The sequence below is a fragment of the Camelus dromedarius genome, chromosome 14 (assembly GCF_036321535.1).
Source record: "Camelus dromedarius isolate mCamDro1 chromosome 14, mCamDro1.pat, whole genome shotgun sequence".
Taxonomy (NCBI): Eukaryota; Metazoa; Chordata; class Mammalia; order Artiodactyla; family Camelidae; genus Camelus; species Camelus dromedarius.
Genome location: NC_087449.1, coordinates 51,961,468 through 51,989,262, shown reverse-complemented (window position 1 = coordinate 51,989,262; position 27,795 = coordinate 51,961,468). Strand labels below are relative to the sequence as shown.

The following is a 27,795-nucleotide window of genomic DNA, read 5'->3' as shown; positions in this document are numbered from 1 at the left end:
AGGATGCACAGAAAAGGGGGTGCAAGGGAGAATTCATCTGGCTGCACCAGAGGTGGGGACAGGGAACCAGTAGACACAGGGATTCCAGGCTCAGGCTGCTCTGGTCTCTGCTGAGGAGTCATGAGGGCTTGGTGAACTCCAGGTGGTTCATGGCTCTGCTGAGCCTTCATTTAAACTAAATGGACGTCCCTAAAGGCACCAAGCAGGGCCCCTTTGTGCAGACAAGAATATTCTGGTCCCAGGAAAAGACTCCAGAGACTAAGAGCACTGATTCTGGATTCAGAAGACCTGGTCTGAGCCCCTGCTTTGCCACTTATGCCCTATAGTCTATTTACTTCACTGTGTTTCAGTTTCTTTATTAGTAAAATCAAGCCACAATAGCCCTCTCCTCATAGGGTTCTGTGAGGATTAAGTGGCAGCATGCACTTAGTGGGATGCCTGGCATGGAGTAAATAATTGGTAAATTGTAGTGACAAAGACAGCTAACATGCACTGTGCATTTTATTGTCATTTCACAGATGAAGAAATTGAGGCTTGGAGAGATTCACAGCTTGAACGACATGACATAGCTAGTGAGTGGCAGAGGCAAGATTCACAACAGGCACTACAGCTCCAGATCTGTGCTCCTATCTCCTGACTCCATGGCAGGTAGAAACACTGGATCTCTGGCTTATACATCAGGTTCTTGTGAGTTCGGTTGTCTAGAGACCATGGCCTTGGGGAAGCCTTGGCTCCTGAGAGTTGATGTGCCAGAGCTACGGCTCCCACCCCTGTGACCATTTCTCTAAGCAGCCCCTGGCTTCTCCCCATCTCATTGCTCCCATCAGCAATCCCCAGCACAGGGCTGAACAAGGGAATGCTCAGTCTGCATTGGTCACCTTGTCCCCTTTCCCTTAGGTCAGTCAACTTGGGAGGGCTTCCAGGGAATCTTTCTACCAATATCTAAGGGAGAAGGATCCCCCAAACATCCACCTGGGGCAGATAGGATCTTTTCCTAAAGCCCAGAGGCAGTGAGGTCTGGTAGAAAGATCATGGGCCTTGGTGTGATACCTGGGTTCATGTCCCAGCTCTGTCACATATATGTGTGACCTTGGTACATCAGGTAACCCCTGGGCTTCCTCATCTGTAAATGGGGGGACTAATCATAGAACCAGATTCAGGACTGAGTTAAATGAAAAGATGAATGTAAACCCATCCGGCATTCAGGAGACACTTAATAAATGAGTTGTTATTATTATTACTATTATTTCTCCCCAGCCTGATTGTGAACTCCTCCGGACAGGAGCAGGTCTTGTTCATGTCTGTGTCCCTGGGGTCCTGCCTAGCAAAAGGCCCTTCACAGAATCAATGTTTAGTAATTGTTTGCCAGATGCAGCAGTGATTCCCAGCTCCCAGGCTCTCTCCTGCAGCTGCTCCCTTAGTAAGTCAAGGGTCCACAAATTCCTGATGGCAGAGCTGGGAATCCTTAGTCCTTGTTCCTCTAGTTTCCACGTGGAGACACATCAACCGCTAGAGTCTCTCAAAAGGGGAGCCAAGGGGTGGGACAAGTCTTCACTGAACAGGTATACAGTGGGCTGCTTAGCACCCCCAGTCCCTGTCCACTACATGCCAGTAGGAGCCCCAATTCACTGTGACTAACAAAACTGCCTCCAAATCTCTCCAAAAGCCTCCTGGGAGCAGAGTTGCTCCAAATGAAATCCAATGAACTAGACTAACTCTCAGGCCTCTCCCCTCCCCTCCCTTCTGTCCTCTTTTGGGGAACTGTTGAGGGTCCACAGTGGTCTTCCTCCTGCTCTGCCGTGGGAGGTCTGAAGTTCTGCTGTGGTGCCTATGATGAAGGGTAAATCTGCTGAAATCAGGTAAAGAGTGAGCCATACACAGATTGAAAGCCACGTCAGTAATGGGAAATTTTGATCTCCAGTTGCTTGTCTTCTGTATCCATTTCTCAGCTCGTTCTAAACTCACATGGGGATGAGCATCAGGACTTTTGGGTGTCCTAGGACACATCTTGGGTGCCCTGTGCTTAGTAGGCATTAAGGTGCTCTCTCACTGCCCCTTCCTCCCAGCAGCCAAAGAGGCTCCACTCACTTCCCACAGACCACCATCCCTCCCAAAGGAAGAGATTTTTGTGGCTCAAGGATTCATATTGTCATTTTTGTTATTTACAGAATCAGTAAACACACACGTGATTCACAGAAGCCCTCAGCAACCCTCTCCCTCACCCTGGGCTTGGACCAGGGTCCTGGACTAGAGCATACACACAGCAGGAAAGGGATCTGGCAAAGATTTTCCCTGTCTTTGTAACTTATAAACCCAAGAGAATGAGTAGGAGGTGAATTCTGGACCAGGATGGGATGACAGGGGAGGAGAGTAGGGACAGGTGATAAGTGAGGGAAAGGATATACAGTTTTATAAATAACTAGACAGAGTCTGAGCATTTCTTTTTGGTTGGGGGAGTGCAGACAGGAGGCTAGAGGCTTCTAGGGGCATAAGTGGGAAGGGAAAAAATAGTGCTTGGAACCAGAGTAGGTGAGGGATGATCTCTGAGCCTGGATTTTCCCCATCTTTTAAATGAGTGGGTTGCCCTAGATGGTACTAGAGCAACTTGCTTGCTCTGACAGGCTAAGACTCTTTAGGGTTCTGGGCCATGGGGCCTTGGAACCGGAGCCCTGAGGATTCGAAGGGGCTGGTGGACAACCCCTGAGAGGTGGTTGATGCCCAAACAGGCTATGTCTCATCCCCAGGCTGGTACTGGGGTTCTGTGGAGGTGAAGTAGTCCTCCAGGAAGGACTGCAGGTACTCGAAGGTAGGCCTCTCCTCGGGGTCCAGACGCCAGGTCTGTTTCATGGCCTCGTACAGAGATGCTGGGCAGCCTGGGGGGCAGGACATGTGGTAGCCGTGCTCCACCTGTTCCAATACTTCCCGGTTATTCATGCCTGGAGGGTGGGGCTCTGTCAGTCAGGGGGCCTAGCCCCTCCTAAAGAGGCAACAAGGAAGAAGCCCTTCCCCATGACCACCCTTCTGCCTCCCCATCCCCCAGCAAACCTGGGTAAGGGACTCGGCCCTTGGTGATGAGTTCAGTGAGCAGGATCCCAAAGGACCACACATCTGACTTGATGCTGAATCTGCCAAAAAGGGCAGCCTCTGGGGCTGTCCATTTGATGGGGAACTTAGCCCCTAGAGAGATGAGGGAGAAGGGAAAGTTAGTAGAGGGATCTCTGGTAACAGCTGGATTAAGAGAATGGCATCTTTAGGATTAGGGACCCTACCCACAGAGGTCTCTGGGCACAACAGAAAAGACCTGGTATCTAGCCAGCACTTCCTTTGTGGCAAGTGTAGTGCTGAACACTCTACAAACATTAAAATAATTCTCATAATACTAATAGCTAAAACTTGTATGGCTTCTACCACGTGCCAAGCACTGTTTTAAGCGATTAACATGCATTAAGTCATTTAACCTTCATGAAAACCCTGTGAATTTTATTACTTTTTTTTTTTAATATTACTATTATTTAGTACTATTACTATCCCCATTGTACAAATGAGGAAAAGGTGGCCCTAGGCTGTTAATAACTTGCCCAAATTGAATAGCCTATAAGTGGCTTCCTACCCAGGCATTCTGGCTGCAGAGTTTACACTGTTACAGTCTATGATCTTTCACTTGAGATTTATAGCAGTGCCTGGCACATAGGAGGTACTTGATCAATATGTGTTAATTTAACTGTTGTCTATTTTCACTGAAAGTATTCATTGAGAATTTCATTGTGAGAAAAGAGCTCACAGATGGGTTAGATGACTTGCCCAAGGCCACGTGGCTAGTAAGTGAAGGAGCTGGGTTTGAACCCAGAGGTGCCTCTTACGCTAACTACATCAGAGTGGGAGTGTCCCGGATGGTCTAGGGGAAGGGTCCCTGAGCATGTGGGGTCCCATGGCAGCCCCAGGGTGCACTGGGGAGTTCTTGTAAGGTGGGATGAAGCAGGGCACCTTGCTTGGGGTTGTACTCGTCATCCGTGATGAGACGGGCCAGCCCGAAGTCAGCGATCTTGCACACCAGCCGCTCCCCTACGAGGATGTTGGCTGCCCTCAGGTCTCGGTGGATGTAGTTCATGCGCTCCATGTAGGCCATGCCCTCAGCTACCTGAGGCGCCAAGGTATGGAGAGATGGGAACACCATGGTTTGTGTGAGGGATCATGTGAAAAGCCCACTTTCCAGACAGGCTCAGAGAGAGGGGCAGTGCGCTGTCTTGGGTCACACAGATGACCCAAGAGTTGGGACTGCACTTCCAAGGGTAGGTTAGGTGTTTGAGGGCACAGGGATTGTGGAAGATAATAGGAAGGGCTCTGAGAGATAAAGGCTGCGGTCCCAGTTTACCTGGGCTGCCATGTCCACCAGCTGGGGCAGCCTCAAATTCTGGCCTTCTTGGTCCTTGAGGAACTCCAGCAAGCTACCTGGGGAGAAGAACTCAGAAAATCAACAGCAAGACCTTGCCCCCAGTTCCAGGCCTGCCTTCTCTCGCTTGGCCCTGCCCCTATCCAGGACCAATCTCTTAGGGTTTGGCTCTGTCCCCTGCTCCTAGTCCTCTCACCCTGGATCCGTCCCCACTCAGGATCCCGCCAGGTGCCTCAACCTGCACAGACCTTGCCCAGGCCCCACTCTCACAGACACCCTGATTCTGCCCACCACTTGTTCCTTCCTTTCCTCAATCCCCCGTTAGGCACGCCCCACTCAGACTCTACCCCAAATCCTTTCTTATCACAGATCCCGCCTTCACTGGCCCAAGCGCCACCCAATAGCTGACCACCGCCAAGGCTCCGTCCCCAGGTACAGACACACACACACACACACACACACACACACGCTTTATCTAACTTGGTCCCTCCCCAACTCCCAACACTTCTGTGGTTTCACTCATTCTGGCCCTTCACGCGGTCTCTGCCCATTGTCCCTCATCCCAACACTGATCACCACCCAGGTCCCTCCTCCAGAGATGTCCACCTAAACTTCTCCCTACATCCCGCCCTCCCAGACTCGGTCTCCTGACCCCACCCCTCACCATGGCACATGAACTCCGTCACGATGTAGATGGGCTCCTCCGACACCACGGCGTATAGCTGCACCAGCTTGTCGTGCCGCAGCAGTTTCATGATCTGCGCCTCCGCCAGGAAGGCCTTCGGGGACATGGTGCCCGGCTTCAGTGTCTTCACCGCCACCTTTGTGCTGCCATTCCACATGCCTGTCGGGCAGCCCCAGCTTGTCAGGATCGGCTCCTTGCCGTCTCAAGCCCTTGCCCTGGCCTTGGGCCTCAGGCCTCGGGTCCCGGCCCAGCCCCAAGGAGCTCCGTACCCAGCCACACATCCCCAAAGCAGCCGGTGCCCAGCCGGCGCTGGAGCGCGATGGAGCTGCGGCTGATCTCCCAGGCATCCTTAGCGAGGCCCAGCGTCTGCGGCTTCATGGTGGTGCAGGCAGCAGTGAGCAGGTGGCACAGCCCATCGTTCACCTCTGGGGAGTGGAGGTTGGGGAGTTGGAGGTCAAAGGTAGGCCAGGACCCCACACATCCTCATCTCACCCCATCTCCGAGATCAGTTATCAGGAACCAGGCCACAGCTGAGGTCACAGGCCAGGGCAGAAGGCAACCCAGTCCACTGACAGGTGAATATGTTGGTTCCACAAAAGGAAGTGGCACCAGAAGGAGATATGATCCCTGTAAGAATTGGGGGCCTTCCCATAAGAGGTGCCTCCAGCTGGGCCTCCAAGGATAAGGTGGGATTCTGACTGTGGGAAATGGAATCCCAGACAAAGGTGTGGACATGAAGCCTCACTCTTCCATAGACCTGTCCTTGGCTTAACTAACCAAAGCAGAAAACTGGGCCTCGATGCTAACCAACCTTCACCCAACCCCACCACCCCTCCTCCATGTCAGGTCTATTCAGCCTCCTACCAAGATCAGATATTATGGGGCACCATTTGGTCATGGACAGCTTCAAGCCTCAGTTTTCTCTGGAGAATACAGAGCAGGATCCTGGGCTGAGGGCTGACACACTTGGGTTCTATATCTGGCCCAACCACTACATCTTTGGGAGACCCTTCCCTTCTCTGGGCCTCAGTCTCAGAGGGTTGGCCCAGGAATCTGAAGCACATGCCAACCTGAGGGCTGCCCTCACCAAGGTAGTGCTGCACCAGTTCCTGCACTGTGTCAAACTGGGCCCTCGTGGTGATGTAGAAGCCACCTGTGTCCAGCTTGCGAATCTTGTAATGCTTCACGTGATCGCCTCTGGCCTGGTCCCAATCCCGAATGGACAGGGAGTAGGCACCTGTGGGCAGGGGTCACCTTCAGGCCTGTTTTCCTTCTCACCCCCAGCCTGAGAGCCCAGAGAGGCCCAAAAGGCTGGAGACTCTGAAGTTGGATGGTCATATCCCTTAAACCCAGTCCCAGTCTTAGCTCTGCCCTTCCAGCCCTGTCCCAATTTTGGCCCTGACCCAAGCCACACCCCACTGCTCCTAGCCCCACCCTAATGGTTAGGCCTCCCAGTGGTACAGCCCCCACCTTTGGTGGTCTCACTCTCTCGAATGAGAAAGGCCCCCCGGGGGTTGCCCGGGGACAGCAGCTGCCTCTCCGCATCCTTCCTCCCGATCTTTCCAAAGTACCACCTGTGGGGAAGGGCCGGCCAGAGTCAGGTACACCGGGTTCAATCCCCAACTCAGCCTCCTGGGAAAAGTCACCTCATTAGCCAAGATTTGACTTCCTCACCCAGGAAACGGGGATCATACACCTGTGTCACAGCTTGGTCATGAGGATCACAGAGAAGGGCAACGCAGAATGCCTGGCACAGAGTAGCTGTGCAATAAAGGTTAGGCTTTTCCTCTCCACTCTCTGGGTTTCTCTTGAATTAAAATTGCTAAAATCCCAGTCACCAGTGACCTCATCAGGGTCCATCTCACTACCACTCCTTCCATAGGCTCATTTTATAGATGAGGAACTTAAGGCTCGGAGAGGGGAAGTGGTCACAAGGCTGGCTGATGAGCTCTACCTGAAATCCTCTGCCCCCACCCTACTTCTCTTCCCACTAAGATTCCTCTCCCTGCACCCACCTCAAATACTCTCCTCATTTGGCTTTGGAACAACACCCTTTCCTGCTTCTCTTCCTCTCCTTTTGACTGCTCCTGTCACAAAGTAGCCCTGACTGCTACTTTTCCTTCACTCTCTTAAATTTGGATGTTGTTCTAAGTCTTAACTGCAACCTCAGACCGCAAGCATTCCTGCTGTCTCTTGGATAGTCTTCCTGGGCCAGAATTGTAGCCTTAAACCAATTGTGAGAGTATACTCAGGGACCATAGAACACTCAGATGTCATTTGCTCACTAAATTGGCCAGTGACCATCTTGGGCTGAATTAAAAGGAGCATAGTTTTCAAATCAAGGGAGGTGGCAGCCTCAGTGAACTCTGGGACTGTCAGTCCATACCAGGGTTCTAGGCACAATTTGGAGTACAGGGGAATTAGCAAGTAGAGTGTCCAGGAGGGCAGGCAGGGTGGAGAAGGAGAAACTATTGAAGGACTGTGTAGAGCACATTCCCAAGTGTGTTCAATGCCCTGCCCCTACCCACACCCATGACATTAGCTAGTTCCTTAGTAGTTAACATAGTGGGAAGGGTACAGCTCAGTAGTAGAGTGCATGCCCAGCAGGCAGGAGGTCCTGGGTTCAATCCCCAGTATATTCATTTAAAAAAATAAACAAATAAACCTCACCACTTGCCCTCTCAAAAGAAGTTAAAAAAAAAATAACAGCACCTATTTTGTGTCAGCCTCTAGTGTAATACATATATTCATTTAATTTTTATAACAATGCAGTGAAGTAAGTACTATTATTAACCCCCACTAGACAGATGAGGAAATTGAAATACCTAGTGGTTAAGCAGCTTACCCAGGGCCACACGGCTCTTAAACCGTGTTGCCAGAATAGGCACCCAAGCTGTCTGCTCTCAGTCCTGCACCCTTAACCATGACAGCTCTTAACCACGACGCTGCAGAGTGCCTCTCAGAGCTTAATGACACTGACTCCGAGATGTGGCCATGAGCGTGTACCCCCAACCTCTCACCTTCTGCATCATCCCCCCTCCTCTCCTCCACACCTCCTGCCACCTCCCCAGATGATGGCCTCATCTCCTTTGAGCTCTGGACCCTGTCTACTCCCCTCTGCTCAGGAACACCTCTTCCCAAAAACCAGCCTCCATCTGCAGCCTCTCCATCCCACCAACTTCCAAATAGGCCCACATTTCTTCCCTCTCCAAAGGAAACTGTTCTAAGCCCTATCTTGCCATCAACATTCTGCTGTATCTCTCACCTTCCTTCACTTGAAAAAGCACTTCACACCTGGGTCTCTACATCCTCACCTCCTACTCTCTCTCAGGCTCTGCTGTCTGGCCTCCGCCCCCACGTCACTCAGAGAGATCTCTCACCAAGGTCACCCTCATTGCCAAATCCAGTGGCAGCCTCTGTCACTCCCTCTCTTGTTTCCTGAAACCTCCCCTCCACCCTCTTGGCTCCTCTGACTTGGCCTGGCATGGTTTTCTAACAGCGCCTTCTTCAAGGGCAGCTTTTTCCAAAGTTAGGTCCTAGGGCCAGTCTCTTTCTCCCTCTCCCTCTCTTCCTTCCCTCTCTTATGCAGCCTTAAGTATCATCTCCACTCTGAAGAGTCCTGAATTTCCACCCCAGCCCAGGTATGCCCTCTGTAAGAGCCACAGCAAACCAACTAAGGAGTCTTTGTGCCAGTTAGGAAAAGTGGCCCCTTCTTGTGGGCTAATTCAGAGGCATGGCTTGACAGGGGCTGGGCATCTCTCATACAGAGTACAACCTGATCTGATTGCTGGCCATCTCATCCGTGTGTGTGTTCCTTTCCATGAATTCAACCTAACAAGCCCCCCAGGTACCTGTACCTGCTCCTGTGCTCCCCCTTTAGCAAATGGCAGCCACTCAGTTCCTCAAGAAGACTTTGGGTCACCCTAGATTCTTACCGCGCTCCAGAGCCCAATGGTAAATCAAGCACTAAGTCCTGGGAGTCCCACTCCCACTCTGCAGTCTCTCCAATCTTTTATTTCCCCATATATGTATGTGTATGTGAGGCTAGATAAAAAAAGATTTTATAAGCCTTGGTTTCCTCATCTGTAAAATGGGACAATAATAACATCAAGAGTGTTATTATGAGAATTAAATGAATCAAGGTAGGTAAATTACTGTCAGTATCTCAAGTATATCAAGCTACTCCATAAATGATACTTCCCTGACTCCTTAATAGAATTAATTCAAAGTAATGGCCCCTTACATCTGTTTAGCCCTTTACACTGTTTTAAAGCTCATACACTGTTGTTTTCACTCAGAGGCTATATATATATATAATGCTTAGCAAATCCAGCTAGACTACCTGGGTTCAAATACCAACTCCGCCTACTTCTAGCCATGTGAACTTGGGCAGGATATTTAATTTCTCTGTGCCTCAGTTTCCTCATTTGTAAAACAGGATAGTATTAGTTCCTAACTTCGTTAATACACATAAAGCACTTTGAATAGTGCCCAGAACATAGTACATGCTAGATAAGTATTACCTACTATTATTATCATCATTATTATCTTCCTTTATTCTCACAATGACCTTATAGAATTACAGATAAGAAGTCAGGCTTAGAGGGGAGTGACTTGCCCAAGAGGTGTCCTCGAGGCTGGACGCCAGGGTCCTGTCTGTAATGGCCTCCCCCAGGCGCTACTTACTCTTCTGCCTGGATGGAGTCCACAGGGGCCACGTAGTTGCTGGGAATGTAGCCAGTTTGTCCGGAGCTGAGAGACCGAGCCTCCCACCAGTCACCCTCCCTGTGGGCACAGAACAGGGTGTGTCACTGGCAACCCAGCCCCTGGGGCACTGTGGGGCCAGGCAGGGCCACATGGAGGATCAGGTGGACACTGGCCCTGCCAACGCCTTACCTTGGACACACCCCACCCCCAGGCTTTTGTCTGTTCTGCTCCCAGACACTGCGGCTGCCCTGTGGGCTGTTCCCTGCAGAAGCAATATGTTTGGGGCCCTCTGGGCCTCCTGGCATTCTTTTCTGTCTCCTCAGCTTGGCTGGGGTTTGAGAAGGCAGCGGATAGCTAACTAGGTCACTTCCTCTCTGAAAACCCCTCCAATGGCTATATTTCCTTCTTGAAAAAATCCAGACTCCTCATCATGGTTTAAAAAGCCCTGAAGAATCTGCTCCCACCTAACTGTCTGGGTTCTGCTCTGTCTGTTCTGCACTCCATATTTTATGACCCAGATATGCAGAACCACTTGATGGTTTCCAGAAGACATTTAGTCTCATTCTTGCTCACTTTCTCTTCCCCTCTTCTCCCTTCTTCCTTCAATGTCTATTCATTTTTCTAGTCTCAGCTTAGAAATCACCTCCTCCAGGAAGCCTGCCCTGATTACCACCAGTCTGCAGACCATGTTTGGTGTGCTTTCTGTGCCCATAGTTCCTCATGCTCCTCTTACATAGTAGCAATCATCCAGGGTTGTTATTGTCATGTGTCCATCCCCAACTAGGCTAGAGCTTTCTGAGGACAGGGACCAGGTAGGGATTCCTTTCTGAGTCCTGCTCCTAGCCCAGCCTATGCCCTGAACTGGGTGGCCCGGTCACTTACGTGTTGTTCAGGATGTGGAATTTCTCGCCCTTAGTGAAGGTGAGGTCATCCTCTGTCCGGGCCTCATAGTCATAAAGGGCGATGAACAGAGTCACCCCAGTTCCTGCAGAGTCAGAGCTACTCATCAGATGATGGAATGGGGGCACCATGGGGGCTGCACCCCCAGAATCCTGTTCCCCAGCCAGGGGCTGTGCCTCCCCACTGCTGCAGTGCCCCGGATGCCAAAGTTCTTTGGAATCCAGTGGATTTCTGATCTGGACCCCATGGAGTTTAGGACACACACCTTCAAGCCCATCCCCTCTACCCTGGGGACACCTGGGGGAGTTGCTTCTCTTCTCCCTCACTGGGCAGACTTCCCACTTGCATCTGTCACCAAGGCCCCTCTCTCAGACTGGGAACAGCTATGTCTCCCCCTCAGACTGCAGTTTCTGAGGGGAGGGCTGTACATATTCCCTCAGACTGTGCGCTCAAAGCAGGGCTGTCTCCTATGTCACCTGGAGGCTCCTAAGGACAAGTCCAAGTTTTCCCTTCCCCTAGGTCCTCCCTGGCACTGGGCAGTGCCTGCCTCCAGCCCACTGGACTCACCTGAGATGCCTCTGATGTTGCCCCCATCCAGGAAGGAGGGGTTGGCAGGCTGAGGGGAGAAGTTGTTGTAGTTGGGGATATGGGCAAAGGAGGATGTTGGTCGGCCCTGAGTAGGGTCAGGGCCATAGCGGTCTGCAGCCCCGTAGGCCCTGAAGTCCCCTTCCAGGTCACCATCCTCCTTGGGCCCTGGCTCCAACTTCTTGCAGAACACACAGCCCATTCCAGGTTCCCTGCTGCAGAACGGGGGCATGCTTCACTCAGGGTCCCTGTGAGATGCAGCACCCTATACACACAGGCATGCACACTTGCACACACACACACACACACACACACACACATACACACACACACACAGAGGCATGCAGCTTCTCCTCTTAGGCCTGGAGTGGTGGGGTGGTGGGGAGGGTGGGGTCCTCCCTAGTGAGGCTCAAGGTTGGGCAGGGCTACCATTGCATCTAATTCCCAGCTGCCTCGGTGTGTGTGTAGAGAGTACGTCTAACTTCCACGGGGCTGGTTTCCTGCTTCAGGCGTTTGCTGTGTTTATTTAAATATTTTTGCCTCCTATTGCTTCAATGTGCTGAGTTTCTATGACTCCTTCAGAGTCCTTGTGTGTGTGTATTTTTTGTGGGTCTCTAAGTATTTGTGAGTTAGCTTGTGGGTGTGTCTTTGGGTATGTTTGTGCAGCCCTTTGTGAATGTCTGTGTCTGTGTGTGTATATGTGTGAACATGTTTCTTGCATGTGATGACTGTGTGTGTTCATGTCTGTCTGTATGTGTTTCTGTGTGAGTGTGCATGTGTATGCCTCTATGTGTGTGGGTGTCTAACTCTGTGCATGTGGGTCTGTGTGAGCGGGTGCCTCTGTGTCTGCATGCCATGATTGTGTGCATAGCCCTGTGTGGGAGTACATATGCCAGTCTGTGTGCGTGTATCTGTGCAGGTCTGTGTAAGTGTGTGAATGTCTCTGTGCGTCCAAGTCTCTGTGTGTGTGCATGTCTGTGTCTTGGCGTGTGTTTGTGTGTGAATGTGCGTGAGGGCTGTGTGCCTGCACCTGGATATTCCCTGCAGAGGGGGATCAAGGCCATTTCCTGTCGTGGGTCCAGCCTCTGGCCTTTCAAGCTGCCTCATTCTGGCTCCCCCATCTGTTACCTAGCAACAGGGCCCTTGTAGGAGGAGGGGGCTGTGCGGAATTGTGGGGTCCAGGAAGGCCCCCCACCCTGATTCCTGACCCTGAAAGCCCTCAGTCCCCACTCCCCTCCACTCACCCCTGAGGCCCCTACTCCTGGGTCAGTGGGGCTGTGGCATGGTCCTTGGGAGGGGCCAGAGTCCTGAGGGTGAAACAGAAGGACACGGAAGATGAAGTCTCTGCCAGTGTTCCTGCACCCAGCTGCCAGCTCCTGTCCTCTTCAGGAAGCCAGAGGCCTGGGCTCTGCCCCAGCGTGACTTCTGCCTCCATTTTCCTTCCCACCACCCCGGCACACTTATACAGCCACCATGACACAGGACATACCACTCACATAGACCTTCTCACACTCATATCCATCTGACACACCAGCACACACACAGTCACGCATACACCAGCACACAGTCACACATATTTGTGAGTGTGCTCACCGGCACCACCACGTACCAACACAGCTAAGTCTTGCACGAGCCCAAGCTCTGATAACAGTAACACACACGCACACACACGCACACAGGCTGCCTCTCAGGCTAACAGACTCGTACCCTCACAAACTCATGATTTTGTGTTAGACCCATCTCTCTAATTGGATTCCTATCAAGCCCTGTTCAGTTCACCCATAGGCCTCTGAGCACTGTCTCCTAAAAACAAGCCCTTCCTCCAGGCGCTGCCTCTGCTCCCATCCTGGGCTGGGTAAACCCCAGCAGCCCCAGGGTGGTGGCAGAGTGAAGGTGGACACCTACCTTCAGAGCTTGGTCTTATCCCCACATCAGGGAAATGCCCCAGTCAGAAGCCAGGTCCACCAGGGGCCCTTGGGGAGCCCTCCAGGGAGCCAAGCCTTTCCTGTAGCTGTGTCCTCCAAGTGATAGGGCAGGCAGGTCATTGGGCAAGGGCTTTCCACGCCCCGCCAGAAACTCTGCCATTGCACCACTCAGAGAGGAACTGTGGGGGAGAGGGCTCGGTTTCCTAAGATGTGAGAGGAATGAAGAGTTGTAGGGTGGGGCCAACCCAGTGAACCCTGATTTCCCCCAGAGGGACCCAGGGATCCTTAGAGCAGGTGCCCGCACCTTGACCTTCTCAAGCTCCAAGTCCAGTTCCCTTCATGGATATCCTCCTCCTCTTCTCTGTGGGTCCTGTCCCTCCTACCCAGCACCACTCACCTCTTCCAGGAAGCCTTCCTGGATCCACCAGGTCCAGCTGCCTAGCCAATGGCTCTGTCACTTCAGTGCCCTGACCACTAGTCTAGACCCGCCAGCCCCTCTCATGGTCCACTGTAACTATTCTCCTGTGTGTGTGTGGTGGGGGTGACACCCATGTGGTAAACTGCAAGGCGGGCTGTGGTGAGAGCTCTAAAATAGCCCCTGTTCACTAAGCCATTGCGGAGATCTTCACCCCAGGACACCTCCCCTGGGGTGAAACCACTGTATGAAGGGCTCCAGGGTGCTACCAGGCTGATTAGCATCAGGGAGAGAATAGAGGTGGAGGTGGGGGGCATCCAGAGCTAAGAGAAGGGATTTGGGGCCCTGAGGGGACAGATGGAAGTAAGAGGAAAACACAGGTGACACGCTGAGAATGGAGGTCTTCTCACAGGAAGACACATGCACATCTCAAATGGCACAGCCCTCCACCCAGGTCCACACAGCCCTCCCTATGCAATCTCAGACAGACACGTCACCTCAGCTACACACAGCGCCTCACAGAGAGACTCGAGCTCCTCTGTACAGATTCACAGACACAGACATCTTCAAGGACACCAACGCCCCCATATATGCATACCTTTGGCCCTCGCCCACCTCACCCCCTCCACACACACAGCCTCTCCCAAAGAATAGCATGTGGAGAATTATAATACTCCCTATGTGCCAGCCACTGAATTAAACACTTCTACATATATCACCTCATTTTATTCTCATGACAACTGCAGAAGGTAAATATCATTATTATTGATAAGGCAACTGAGGCACAGAGAGGTTTAGAAACTTCCCCAAGGTCACACAGATGATGTATCCTGGCTTTTGGTTCCAGGATCTGAGCCACTTCTCTCCACTGCCTGGTCACAGACACAGATGATTATAGCCATTCCTGCAGTCAGGCACAGGTGCCCAGTGCCCCCACAGGGAAGCCCAGAGGTATATGTAGCCCTTCCCCTGAGTCACAGACCCAAAAAGAGCTCCCCTCCACAAGACACAAACTTACACAATCTCATGGGTCCCCACAGGGATACAGTGTGGCCACTTCCAACAATACCCAGGTACATATTACCATGGTTTGAAAACCAGCCTAAGGGGAGCCCCAAATTCAGTATGCCTGGAAAGGGGTGGGGGTTCAGAAACTGTCAGCCTCTGAGAAGGAGGTGGAAGGCTCTGCGGGCTGAGCAAGAGCCCTGGCAGGGCTGCCAGCGTGGGCAGTGGGGGGCAGGGGTGAGGGTGTAGTGACACGTGGAAGTAAAAAAAAAAAAGAGAAGAAAAAAAGTCCCTGATTTGTACCATTTGCTAATTTCCATGGAGTAAATATTTTCACCATGGCCAATTTCAAGTTACCGAAGTGACTTCCTGAATGCTGGGCTGGAAAGAGATTCACAGAATCAGCTCCCCAGAGCCGGTGCTAGCTGGCTCCAGCACATCCCTGACAGAAAGAAGCAAAGAGAAAGAGACAAACAGAGGCAGAAATGAGAGGTAGAGAGAGAGCAACAGAGAGACAGAGACAGAAAAAGAGAAAGGCAGAGACGAAGACAGAGTCAGAGACAGAGAACCAGAGAGACAAAGAGAAAAAACAGAAAGGGAGCAGGTAAGGGCCTCTCTGCTCAGCATCTGAGTGAAAATAGCCCCTGGGACTCTATCCTCTCCAGCTCTGACCTCAACTATGAGCCACCAATTCCTTGGGCAGTAATTTGACTTCCTAGAGGTCTGGGTGGCAATAACTATTAGTTTTCAAATGCTAATTTATTAAACACCTACTCACTGCCTGGCATTGTGCCAAGCAATTCCCATGACTGATCTCATTTAGTGACCCTATGAGGTAGGTTTTATTATTACCCCTATTTCACAGATAAGGGAACTGAGTCACAGAATTTTAAATAACTTTCCTAAGATTACATGCACAGCAAGTAAGGGGAAGCTAAATGCAACCCCAGTCAATTTGGCTCCAAAGCCCGTCATAAGCGCTGTTGTATTTTGAAGACCTCGTGAAAGCAGTAATGTATGTACCTTAATGAGACCTGCAGTGTGCCAGGCCCTGTGCTCCATGCTCTAAATCCTTCCTCATTACAGTCCAGAAAGGGGAAGTGACATGCCCAGGGTCTCTCAGGCGATCACTGATTTTCATAGTTCTTAGAACCTGAATGCAGGTCTCTGTTTTCTCAGCTCTGAACTAAGCTGCCTGCTAACCCCAGAAAGGGAGCAGCTCAGAGAGTGGCCAAAAGCATTCTGGTCACTGTAGGGACTGAGTCTGTTAATGAATATGTGGTTGAACATCTGGTTGACAGGTGTTGGCTTCCAGAGTCTCATCTGGGTCAAAATCAGATTATAGAGGTCCAGTCCTGGATCATGGTGTTTCTGTCTTCAGCATCTCCCTCTGTGAGGCCCTACCCAGCTCTGGGGCCTTGGATGAATAACATGAGCCCGCTGAACCTCAGTTTTTGCATCTGTAACTTCTGTTCAGTTGTTGGGAAGGCTTGAAGAGATGTGGCTCTTGCCCAGTGTGGCTAAGTGAGGCTGAGAACCAGAAACAGCAAAGCAAAAATGGCCCCCAGGGACCATTTACCAGTCCACCCCAAATTGTGTGTAGGGGGGAGTGACTTGCTGGAGGTCAAACAGTCAGACAAGGGATTCAAAGCCAGGACTATTAATTCAGGTCCGGAGTTCTGTTCCTGGCTATGTTCTCCGAAGCCTGAGCAGCAGGTCATGCTGTCTCTGACTGGTGAACGTCATATTTCCTACCCAGCCCCTGGCCAACTGCACACACCACCAGTGTCACATGGCAGCTGGCCACCCAGCAGGGAAACTGCTTCCCTCCCACTCCAACTCCTAGACATAGGAGCCCCAGGCCCACCCATCATTTCTTGAGGTCCATTCTTGCCAAAGCCACGTTGGGGCTTTGATGTAGACACAGGATGTCCTATTTCCCCCTCACCCCCACCAAAGATCTGTGGGATCTGAAGACAGATTTCAGCTCAAATTCTACCCAGCCTGACAACCAGCTTGAGACATTGGGCAAGTTCCCTTCTCTAAGCAGCAGTTTTTTGCCTAGAAAATAAGAATATAAATCTCTATCTCATGGGGTCGCTTCTGTGCAAGAATTTCAGTCAAGCCCCTGAAAGCACCCAGCACACAGTAGGTGCTCAGTGAACTTTCACTTCTGGTCCTGTCCTTTGAGGAAGCCCCCTCCGAGGCCAAGGCTGGGGGAGGAGCAGCGACAGGGCTGAGAAGAAGAAGTATCCAGGGTGAGATGGGAGGGCTGAGCTGGCCCAGTCACCCGGGGGGTTTCACCCAAAGGGAACTGGGACTGACCAGAAGCAGGAAACCACCAGCCAGCAAGAGTTCCGGCTTCTCCTCAGGACTCTGAGCTGACGAGGGGCAGGCCAGGTCTGGAGGTGCAGGCTCAAGTCTCAGCCCCAGGGCACCCCATCCCTCACCTGATCCCCTGACTGAAGGCTTCCATACTTCACTGAGACCCTCCACCCTCATTGGCTCCAGCACCCTTACTGAGCCCCGGCCTCCCTCACTGAGGCCCTCACCTCTCATAGAGCCTCCAACCATCTCACACTGTTCTTTCTTGAGGCCTTACCACCACCACTCTCCCTGACCCCTGAACACCCTGGGGCTGAGGAGACATACTCTTGACTACCACCCTGGTAGGGCCAGGTGTCGGGGGTCAGGGGGTGAGAGGGGGAGAGGCCACACAAGCTTTACCCTCCACATGGTCCTGAGGGTATCAGTTGAATTTTCTCCACTTCCGTGAGTAATGCGGTTTCTCATCTGTTGCTGAAAACCTACCCACTAGCCTTTAAAACAGGGGTCTTGAGGGACTCGAGATTCTTGGGAGATGGGAGGCATGTGTGGTCTGGGGGGAGCTGAGGCAATAGGAGTCTAGATTCCACGGTGTAGCCAGACAGAAAGCTCCCTCCCTGGGTCTCACGTCAGCCTGGTCTGCTCTGTGCAGGAAGGGCCCTGGCTCCTCCTTCCCCAGCTCTGGGGTCCCCTTACCCATCCTCCCAAGGTCTGGCCACTTCCTTTGCCGCATCAGCCCCAGGTGGCTGCAGAGAACACCCAAACACCCACACATAGGCTCACACGCTCATGCTCATTCACTCAAAGCCCAAACCATACTCACACTCTCCACCCTCACTCACAGCTTCACAGCCACTGGGGAGCAGGAGCCAGCCATGAAGCCCAGGAACCCCATTCCTTCTTCCACCACCCCCTCTCACCCACTCTTCTCTCCAGAGGGCTACATGGGATTTGGTAGGGATGAGAAGAGAACTCGGGCCTCAGCTCTGGCTACTTCCTTTGCCACATCAGGGACAGGATAACGTGGCCTCTGGGTCCCTACAGCTGGCCTGTCAGTCATTGACTCCCAAACCTCCATCTTCCCAACTGTGAAGTGGGAACAGAGTCCTGCTTTACCACTATCACCTTAGGTGGAAGGATGCCAAAGGACTCAGGGATACTGGATGTGGAACCATGGGGATTGGGAACAGGTCTCAAATCTGTTGACTTTCCCAATATGGGGCCTCACCAGACCCACACACATTTATTTCATTGGAAGTCAACTATGCTGGTTCCTGGAGGACCTGTCAGGCTTTCAGTCTGGTTCCATGCCTTTAAGAAGGTGAAGGAGAGGCTCCCTGGTCAGTGATAACTCAACCCCTCCAGTGTCCTCCAGGACACTGGGCCAAAACTGCTTTCCACATCTGATTCTCAGGACTGGGGATAAGGTGGGAGGTGGGGGCTGGGTAGGGGCAAAGATCATTTCCCACATAATTCAAATGAGGAAAATGAGGCCCAGAGAAGCCCCATAACTTGGCTAAAGTCACGCAGCAATTAAGGTCCCATTCTGGTTAAATCCCTGAGTCTGCAGATCCCCTACCCCAGGATTCCCTGAACACTGAGCATCATCGCCTTACCCCTCTGTCCGGTAGGACGACCCCGACTGAAGACCCAAAATGGGGGCGGGGGAGGGAGCCAAAAGGGCTGCGCGGGCATTGCACCCAGCAACCAAGCACCCGGCTAGGCTTCTCCGCCCTCTTGTTGCCATGGAGACAGCCCCTCCCAGCCATCGCGGTCAAAGGCAGGATTTCCGTCTGGGCGGCCAGCAATTCCCGGATCCCGAGGGGAACGTGGACCGACCGAGACAGCCACTGCGGGCGGGGAGGGGGCACTTAGAGACGCCTATCCTGGCCGAGGGCGGGGACTTCCCCAGGAAGCCCAGACCCACGCCTCTAGCGCCTTGAAGGAGTCCCCTCGCCATCCCGGACCCTCCCACCTGTACGGTGCGGGAGAGTCTAACGCGCAGCGCCGGTGGCAGCCTCCCCTCCCCTCTCGGCTACAGGCCCCTGACTTCTGACAATTCTGGATAAGGAGACTTCCTGGACCCCAGGAATTGCGCCCCACATTCTGCCCCCTCCAGAAATTGTTCTCCTTGATCCCTTTCCGGCAAACTCCCTCACCTGATTCTCCCAGTCCCTCTACTTCATTCCCCTCTTCCAGATCCCCCAGCTTCTCCCCACATCCTCACTTTCATGGTTCCTTCAGTTTCTTCCCTTGCCCCTTTTGGGCGTCTCCTCAGTCTCCCTCCCCCGACACATCCCCCACTTCCCCAATTCTATCAGATCTCAGTCCACAGGTTCCCTCCGTTTTCCCCACCAGACCTTTTATGGGGGGGGAGTCCTTTTAGTTTGCTTTCCCCACATTCCCTCAGCCCCCTCCCCAAATTTCATCAGTCTCAGTCTCCATGTCTCCTCAGTTTTCCTCTTTGGCTTCTTTTCGGGGTGGGGTCCCTTTGGCCTTCAACTCCCTCAGCTCTTCTCCCCAAGTTCAGACTTCCTCCCCCAGCCCAACCTCCTGGGGCCAGGGCAGGCTGGGGGCGGGACACCGCCTGCCCACCCAGCCCCTCCTGACAGCGCCTACCTGGTCCCAGGGAACACCGATTCCCACCGACCCCAGGGCGAGCCAGCTGGTGCTGACGGGTGAGGGCGAGAAAATTGGGGTGCTGCCCACCTCTGACCGCCGTCACCTCTGGGCAGGGAGAAGGAAGCCGCCTCAGACTTCTCTTATTGCAGCCGAAGCAGAGGCGGCAGCGGCGACAGGGAGAACTTGCAGTCACTCCCCAGCCCCAAGCCAGCTGCCCGCAGAGGGGAGGGGCCCTCAAATCCCAAGCCCTCCCGCCCCCACTTCCGGCCTCCCTCAGGTTACCGGCCGGTCGGCTTTCCCAGGCCTCCCCCTGAACCCCCAGCACAGCCTTCCCAAGATCCCCTCCAAAGGAGCAAGTTCCTCACCCCTAGAAGCACCTGCTCTTTTAGAATCATTGCATTTGAGGTTAAGAGGGGCTTTTCTCTGTCAGTGTCCCGCTCCCCTTTTGCAGCTGGGGAAACTGAGGACCAGATGGGGATGGGCCTTAGCCCAAGATCTCACAGCCAGTTGACCTCAGACTGTTGGCACCAGAACCACTGTGAATCCAGTCGCCACATATTGCTATCCTCAGGGGCTGGGCTCTGGGGAGATGGGGATTTAGGACAGTGGCAGCAGAGGGAGACCCTTCTCTTAGGAAACTGCTTTTCAGAAGAATTAGCCATCAGGCCACACTGAGGAAGTGGGAAGGTGTCAGCCTCCCACACACAGTCAGGTTTTAGAAAAACTGAGTATCATCCTCTATCACTGTTCCAGCCTTTCCAACTAGCAGGGGTCGCTGACCCTCTCCTCATCCTGGGGTTCAATCCCCCCTCCCACCACTGCTACTTCCTCAGCCTTCAACCAAAGGCAAGGAAAATCCCTCCTGTCTGGGGACGAAGATATGTGTATGGGAGTGCGGTTTGGTGGGGAAGTATGTGTGTTGGGATATGGTGGGGAGGCAGGGAGGCAGTGCAGGCACAGATGTGTGTGTGTGTGTGTGAGTGTGTGATTGGAGTCAATGAACACGATGACTGCAATTTTGGAATCAGCAACTGGGACACATTACGCTGGCATGTGTGTTTCTATGTGCCATCAGGGATTCCTGTGAATGCCTCTATGTGTGTGTGCACTCAGGTGTGTCTCAGTATGATTGTGGGGTGGCAGACAACAGCGGGGTGCAGGTTAGAATATTTCTCTCTTAGGAAAATGGGAAGAGGGACGGGCAGGAAGACACAGGGGAGGAGGTGGAGGTGCAGGGACCCAGGAAGGGTGGTTTCACCCTGGCTGGGCATCATCACCTCCACCATCACCATCACCATCACCACTCCCTGACTGGCCGTTCTTCCACATGTTCAATTAACAAACATTTATCATTGCCTGTCAGGTGTCAGGCTTAGGGAGCACAGAGATGAAACAGTCCCTGCCCTGGGGGACCCCCTAATCTATCAGGCTCGGTCATCCTTCACGATCTGGAGTCTCAGGAGACTTTCCCTGAAGGCTTCCCTCACCCACAGCAGAGCATTTGGCATATTTTGCCTGGTGACCACGGGTTTCTGGGGTGTGGGATATGTTTTTCTTCAGGGCAAGAACTGGGTCTGGCTCTTGGCAATGCCCCCAGAGCCCAGGCAGGGTCTGGCACAGAGAAGCAGGTTCTCTGGACACAGGAATGCATGACTCAATCAAGGAACAAAGGCATTAACAGGTGAATAAATGAAAGCCCGATGAAAATTAAATCACTGAACATAAGAATTAAAGAATGAAGACATTCAAGAATCAATGGCTGAAAAAAGCAAATGAATGGAAGAGCAGAACTGCTTCTACTTATAAAATACAAATCAGACCACCTGAGTCCCTTGCTTAAAACTCTCTCATGGCTTACCTCCCATTTTACTTACAATTAAAAAAATACAAGTCAATAATAATGAAGTATAATAAAATTAAACACCTTGCCGTGGCTTCCCAAGCTTTGTGTGCCTGGCCCCTGCCTACCTCTTCAGTTCCACTTGGGCCATCTTCCTCTGCAGCCACAGAGGAATCCTTTTCTGTTTCTAGAATGCATTGAATTTTTGCCTCAGGGTCTTCTTACATGCTGTTCCCTCTTCCTAGGATACTCTTCCCCCTGTTCTTCACAGTGCTGGCTCCTTTCTGTCCTTTTCCTCAAGTGCCACCCCATCTAAGGAGGTCCCTTTATTCTTGCTCTTGGCACCCAGTTTGACTCCCTCATGGCAGTTGTCACAATCTAGAACTCAGTTCATTGTTTATTGTATCTGGATCTCTCTTGACCAGATCAGAGCTCTGACCTCAAGAGATACTTCACTTCACCCAGAACAGCCTGTACCATCAATCTCTCCCTCTCCAAAGAATTATACTCTCAGCATACAAACAGGTTCTAGAATGTCCCATTTAAAAAGAAAAAGAAAAATAACAACCTTCCTTTGGAGAATTAAGCATTTATCCTACCTTTTTAGGAGGAATTGCAGTTCACTCCTAGTTGATGAGGGAAAGCTTTTCTTTGTAGGAAATGCCAGCTAATACACTATAAGGAATGTGAGAACTAGAGAAACTCCATTTTGCAACCTCAATCAGATAATCGATTTAGGCACGAATTGTCAATGATGTTGTGTTAGTCACCTTGGGCTGCCATATCAGCTGCCATAGAATTGGGGGCTCAAGCAGCAGATATTTATTTCTCACGGTTCTGGAGGCTAGCAGTCCTGGATCAAGGTCTGGCAGGGTGGGTTTCTGGCGAAAGCTCTCTTCTGGGCTTGCAGTCGGCTGCCTTCTTGATGTGTTCTCACATGGCAGAGAGAGAAGTAGCTCGCTGGTATCTCTTCTTATAAGGACACCTGTCCGATCGGATTAGAGCTCCACCCTTATGATCTTATTTGACCTTAATTACTTCCCTAACTCCAAATACAGTCACACTGGTGTTCTAGTTTCAACCCATGAATCTGGGCGGGGGCGGGGGGCACAATTCAGTGCATAGCAGAAGCCAAAAACAGAGGTGAAAGGTTTTAAATAACATAATGGTCACTTGGTGCTGAAGGAGCCCCACCCAGCAGATCAGGGTTTTGCAAAGAGGATCTCTCTTTTCCATGAAGAGATCTGGTGGATGCCCCATAATAGGTGTAAGCTGGTAGGGCGCGTCCCCTCATGTGATGACAATTAAGTATATACAACACTAAGAATTCATGCTATGGATCTAATCAGGGGTTAGCAAACCACAGGTCAAAGATGGCCTTCTGTCTATTTTTGTGAAGCCCATGAAATGAGAATGGTTTTTACATTTTTAAATGGCTCTCAAAAAATCAAAGAAAGCATAACACTGCATGACACATGAAAATTACATTAACTCCCAATTTCAATGTCCATAAATAAAGTTGTATTGAAACAGCCACGTTCCATTTACGTATTGTGTAGCTTTCTTGCTCCAATGACAGTGCTGGGTACTTGCAGCAGAAGCTGTATGATCTGCAAAGCTCAAAATGTTTACTTTCTGTCCCTTTACTGAAAAATTTGCCAACCCCTGCTTTTGACCTAACTTCCAGTTACAAGAGATACAGGATTTGGAGGAATAAGGTAAACGACACCAGAGAGAAACTTCAGACTCATTTGTAATGTGGAACATTCTGAAAGACAACTGGCCTGGTCATTTTAAAAAGATGCTGTCATTTTTTAAAAAAAGGCAGGATGGGGGTGACTGTTCTATATTTAAAAAGACCAAAAAGACATCATTGCCAAATGGAACGTGTAAAACTTTGTTAGATATTTTTTGAGAAAAATACCCAGCAATCATTGTATTAGTCAATTTATTCTCTCTCCCTCCTAGTCTTTCAGCTCCACTTGGGCAGGGGTTTTGTTGCTAAAACTGCCCAACACATTGATGGCGCCTGGCGCTTAGTAGGTGCTTGATAGATGTTGGTAGAAAACAGGAATGAAGGAGGGAATGAACTTTCTGGGGGGAGAAGATGACTTCCCAGAAGAGAGAGTATCTGGTGGGTCCTGAAGGAGAAATAGGAGGTTGCCTGCAGATGCAGCCTCTCCCCCGACCCAGTGACTCTGGGATGTCACTTATTCTGGGGACCCAGATAGCAGAGTTCTGACCAGGGGGTGCAGCCTCAGGCAGCAGAATTTCCGCTTAGGAGCAGGAAGAACTACGTTCTCAGAGGAAAGTCACCAGTGGAATGGCTGGTCTCAGGAGGCACCAGGGTAAATAGCAGAGGGATCCTCATGGACTGGCCTCATGTATGGGCAGGAGATGGGCCCCTGGTGATGCACACCACAAGTCCCACCACCAAGCATCAGCCCAGAGGTCCCCTCAGCCGGCAGCCTCCCTCTCATTTCTCACCAGGCTCAGTCTTCTGGGCAGGTAGTATAGTCTCCCTTCTCTGAACCTCCAGCACTTCTCGTCTGCACCACTAGAGGGCGATTGGCATGATTTGTCTTCTATGGGCAGCAAATCTCTCTCTGGGTAAGAGGCAGGGCCTCTGAATGCTGTGTGACTTTGAGCAAGTGTCTGCCCATCTCTGGGCCTCTGTTTCCTGATCTGCACAAGGACAGAGTGGGACAAAATGCCCTATGAGATCTGTTCAACCTCCAGATGTCTTGCTTGGAGTCTGGGCCTCTTGTCCTCTATAAGACTGGGGCCTCCTGGAGGACAGAGATGATACAAGCCCTGCTGCCAGGACCCCCCCAGGAACAGACCTGGCTCATGGCGGGCAACGGGCTGTGGTGCTGCTCTGCCCTCTTCCTCGTCAAAGGCAGTATGGATCAAATTTAGGCCCCATAAGTTACTAGCTATGTTACCTTAGGCTGTGACTTAACAACTCTAGGCTTACTTTCTACATCAGTAAAACCAGAACTTAATATCTATCTCCTAGGGTGAGGAGTAAAGGATATGATGGCTTTGAAAGCAACTTGTGTCAGGAGCCAGGGAGGGATGTCTGATTAGGAGTTTCAGAATCTCTCCCAGCACCACTCCATATGCTAGAAACTTCAACCTTCATAAGCTGATGGGCCCAGGAGGACATGAGATCCAGCAGGGGCTGGAGGGTGTACTCCCGCTCAGTATGCCCTGGACAGGCTTGCAGGTCTGTCTGCCCCTTGGGGCAGGGCAGAGCGTTACAGAGGTACTGGACTGTCAGAGTGAGTCTGGAGTGTTAGTAAAGGGGCTGGAGGATTTTCACTGGGGATGGAGAACTATAATGGGAGTGAGGGCTAGGGTATTACAGCGGGATGAGGAATATTATGGGTGTTGACATTTTCAGGGAACTGGACTGTTGAACTTGAAGCACACATTTAAAGTTGAGTTGAAGTTTAACAGTGGAGTGAAGTTTCAAAGCAGGGGCTGGAGTGCTTCAGAGATGATTGGAATATTGTACAGTGGGGGCTACAGTATTTCATCAAGGGTTAGTTTATTTCAGAAGGTGCTGGAGTATTATGGGGAAAGAGGAGGATCTAGAGTATTTCAGAAAGAAGTTGGAATGTTATGGAGAAGTTTGAAGCCTTCTGGAGGAAGCTGGATTATTTCAGAGGGAACAGGGAACATCAGAGGGGGTTGGAGTCTTTTACAGAGTGGGCTAGAATATTTCAGAGGTGAGCAAGAATGGTGATGGAGAGGGGGAGGGTATAGCTCAGTGGTAGAGCAAGTGCTTAGCATGCACAAGGTCCTGGGTTCAATCCTCAGCACCTCCATTAAAACAAACAAACAAACAAACCCAATTACTACCCTCTACCCTGACAAAAAAAAAGAATGGTGGTGGAGATGGTGTATGGCCTTGGAGCTGCCCAGAGAGCCCCCTTCAGCCCTGAGTCTGCAGTCCAGGGATTCTGGGGGCCCCTGGGAGTCCAGTCTCACACTGTCTCCTGCCCCTCAGGGCAGGTCATCACCATCCAGTTCAACCAGAAGCAGTCCTTCAGTATAGGCTCCAAGGTGATACTGGTGACCATGGCCTTGTGGGACAATATCCACTGTTGCCTCCAAGTAAGTGGCATCAAGGAAAAGCCAGTCCCAGTGCAGCATCCTGCCTGAGCTCTGGGGCTTCCAGATAAGGGTCAGGTCAACTTGGCCATCTCTCTGCCTCTGGGTAGGACTCCATTCCCTTCCTCGGCAGCCCTTTCTCAAGAAAGGGACTCCCATTTGAAGTGAGGAGCATTACTGGGCACAGAGCCCTCTGCTTCCAAGGGTCTCTTTGCAGTCTACCTGCAGTCCCTCCTGCTTTGGTGGGGGGCTTGCTTACTTCCTGATTATAGGAGCCCTGTTGGGTGGGGGAGCCTGCTCTGCCTCAGCAGTCCCGCATATCTCCTGCAGCCTTTGAGACCTGAGGCCCTTGGGGGCAGGAGTGCTCAGTGAGAGGATGTCAGTAGGCGGTGGGTGGAAGCTTGGGCCAATATGGGTGGCTCAGGCCCCTAGGATACAATTCTTGTTTGCTCCACCATGCGTACCTTTAGCGACCTACTGGGCTAGCACTTTGACAAGTACCAGCTGGACAGCCAACTTCTCCAGCTGCTGTCCACCCAATGTGCTCACCTTCCAACAGGTAGCGTCTCAGCAGCTCATTTGACATGGGACAGAGCACCAGACACCCTCCCTGCCAGAACACCGACCCTTCTTCTTCTTGAGTCCACACCCCAGCCACACATACACTGTGCAATGAGGTGGCACAATGCTGTGGTTTCTCACCCCGTATCAGGCCTGGGGCCAGTATCTCCCCTGATTGGGCTGTATCTCCATCAGAGTGAGACTGAGGCCCCCTGGGAATGGAGCGACCCGGGGACAGGGCAGGGTGCTCCCAGGGGTCCCCCAGGCCTTATCAGCATGGAAGGGGGGAAAACAAACATTGTCTCTAAGACAGCTAGGTCAGCCTGGCCGGGCATTTGCCCGCAGGCTTAGAATCTCTACCAGAGAAGGGAAAGAAGGGAGGAGGGAGGGAACACCTTTTACTGAGCACCTACTATGTGCCAGGCCCTGTTCTATATGCATTATCTCCCTGGGAAATAGTTATTCTTTCTGTCACAGGGATAGGAAAACTGAGGCCAGAGAGCTCCAGATATTTGCCCAAGGTCACACAGCTAGTAAATGAGTGAAAAAAGCTGGGGTTTGGCCCAGGGTCTGCTTGAACTGATTAACACTGCAGTCTCTCCATAAGCCTGACATCAGCCTCTAGACAAATCCTGACTCCTTCATTTACTGGCTGGGTGATCTTGGACAAGCTGCTTAAACTCCTTAAGCCCTAGTCTTCTCATATGTAAAATGGGTTTATTAAAAATCTGTTATATGATGAACTGAGAAGATGCATGTGAGGTGCCTATTGTATTACTGTGCACAGTAAATGTTAGATAATTCATTTGGAACATATGGAAGAGACATAGACCTGTCCTCATTTTGAAAGAAGAGACAGAGCTCTGCCCTTGGGATCCCGTCATCTAAAGGAGAGATAAGCAAAGTGGCAGAAATCACCCTACTTATAACTTCACCAGGGCCAGGAGAGGGGAGAGGGCACTAAGGAATGGACCATTAGCTAGAAAATGGGACAGGTTAATTCTGAAAGAATTCTGGTAAGATCAATCTCATTGTCCTCATTCTACACACAGGGAAACTGAGGCCCAGGGAGACTGAGTTACTTGTCCCAGAATGTAGTGACCCAATGACAGTTGTCCCTTGGTATCTACAGGGGATTGGTTCCAGGACCAATGAGGAAATTGGAGCACAGAAAGGCAAAATAACTTGCCCAAAATTATACAGCTTCTAAGTAGCTGTGTTGCAACTACAGCTTCTAGGGCTGCTATATGAAATGATCACAAGCTGGGTGGCTTAAAACAGCAGAAATTGATTCTCTTGCAGTTCTGGAGGCTCAAAGTCCAAAACTGAGGTGTCAACAAGGTTCATTCCTTCTGGAGGCTCCAGAGAGAATCTGCTCCATGCCTCTCTCCTAGTTTCAGGTGGCTGTCAGCAACCCTGGATGTTCCTTGCCTTTAGATGCATCACTCCAGTCTCTGCCTCTGTCTACGTATGTGTGTCTGTCTCTGTGTCCAAATTTTCTTCTTGTAAGGACACCAGTCATAATGGATATAAGGCTCACCCTAATCAGATATGATCTCATCTGACCTTGATTATGTCTGCAAAGACTCCATTTCCAAATAAGGCCACATGCACAGGTTCCAGGTGGACATTAATTCTGGTGGGCTACTAGTGAACCCAGTGTGGTACTAGAATGAATATTTGCACTCAGGCAGTCTGGCTTCTGAGTCTGTGCTC

General features: G+C 51.4%; 1 protein-coding gene across 6 annotated transcripts; it reads right to left on the bottom strand.

The window, feature by feature from the left end:
* Positions 1-483: 483 nt before the first annotated feature.
* FGR (FGR proto-oncogene, Src family tyrosine kinase) lies at positions 484-19,705 on the bottom strand. Of its 6 annotated transcripts, none has more exons than XM_010993764.3 (13): positions 19,647-19,705; positions 12,512-12,574; positions 11,250-11,482; positions 10,665-10,767; positions 9,762-9,860; positions 6,546-6,649; positions 6,163-6,312; positions 5,345-5,500; positions 5,055-5,234; positions 4,373-4,449; positions 3,985-4,138; positions 3,046-3,177; positions 484-2,936 (listed from the first exon to the last, which is right to left on the bottom strand). In XM_010993764.3, exons 3-13 carry the CDS (start codon positions 11,467-11,469, stop codon positions 2,728-2,730), a joined length of 1,584 nt encoding a protein of 527 aa, XP_010992066.3. In that variant the 5' UTR covers positions 11,470-11,482; positions 12,512-12,574; positions 19,647-19,705; the 3' UTR covers positions 484-2,727. The 6 variants fall into 6 exon arrangements, with proteins under 6 accessions (XP_010992066.3, XP_010992065.3, XP_064349950.1 ...); XM_010993763.3 differs by having other exon boundaries at positions 19,557-19,702; XM_064493880.1 differs by lacking the exon at positions 19,647-19,705 and adding an exon at positions 13,590-13,653.
* Positions 19,706-27,795: the final 8,090 nt, after the last annotated feature.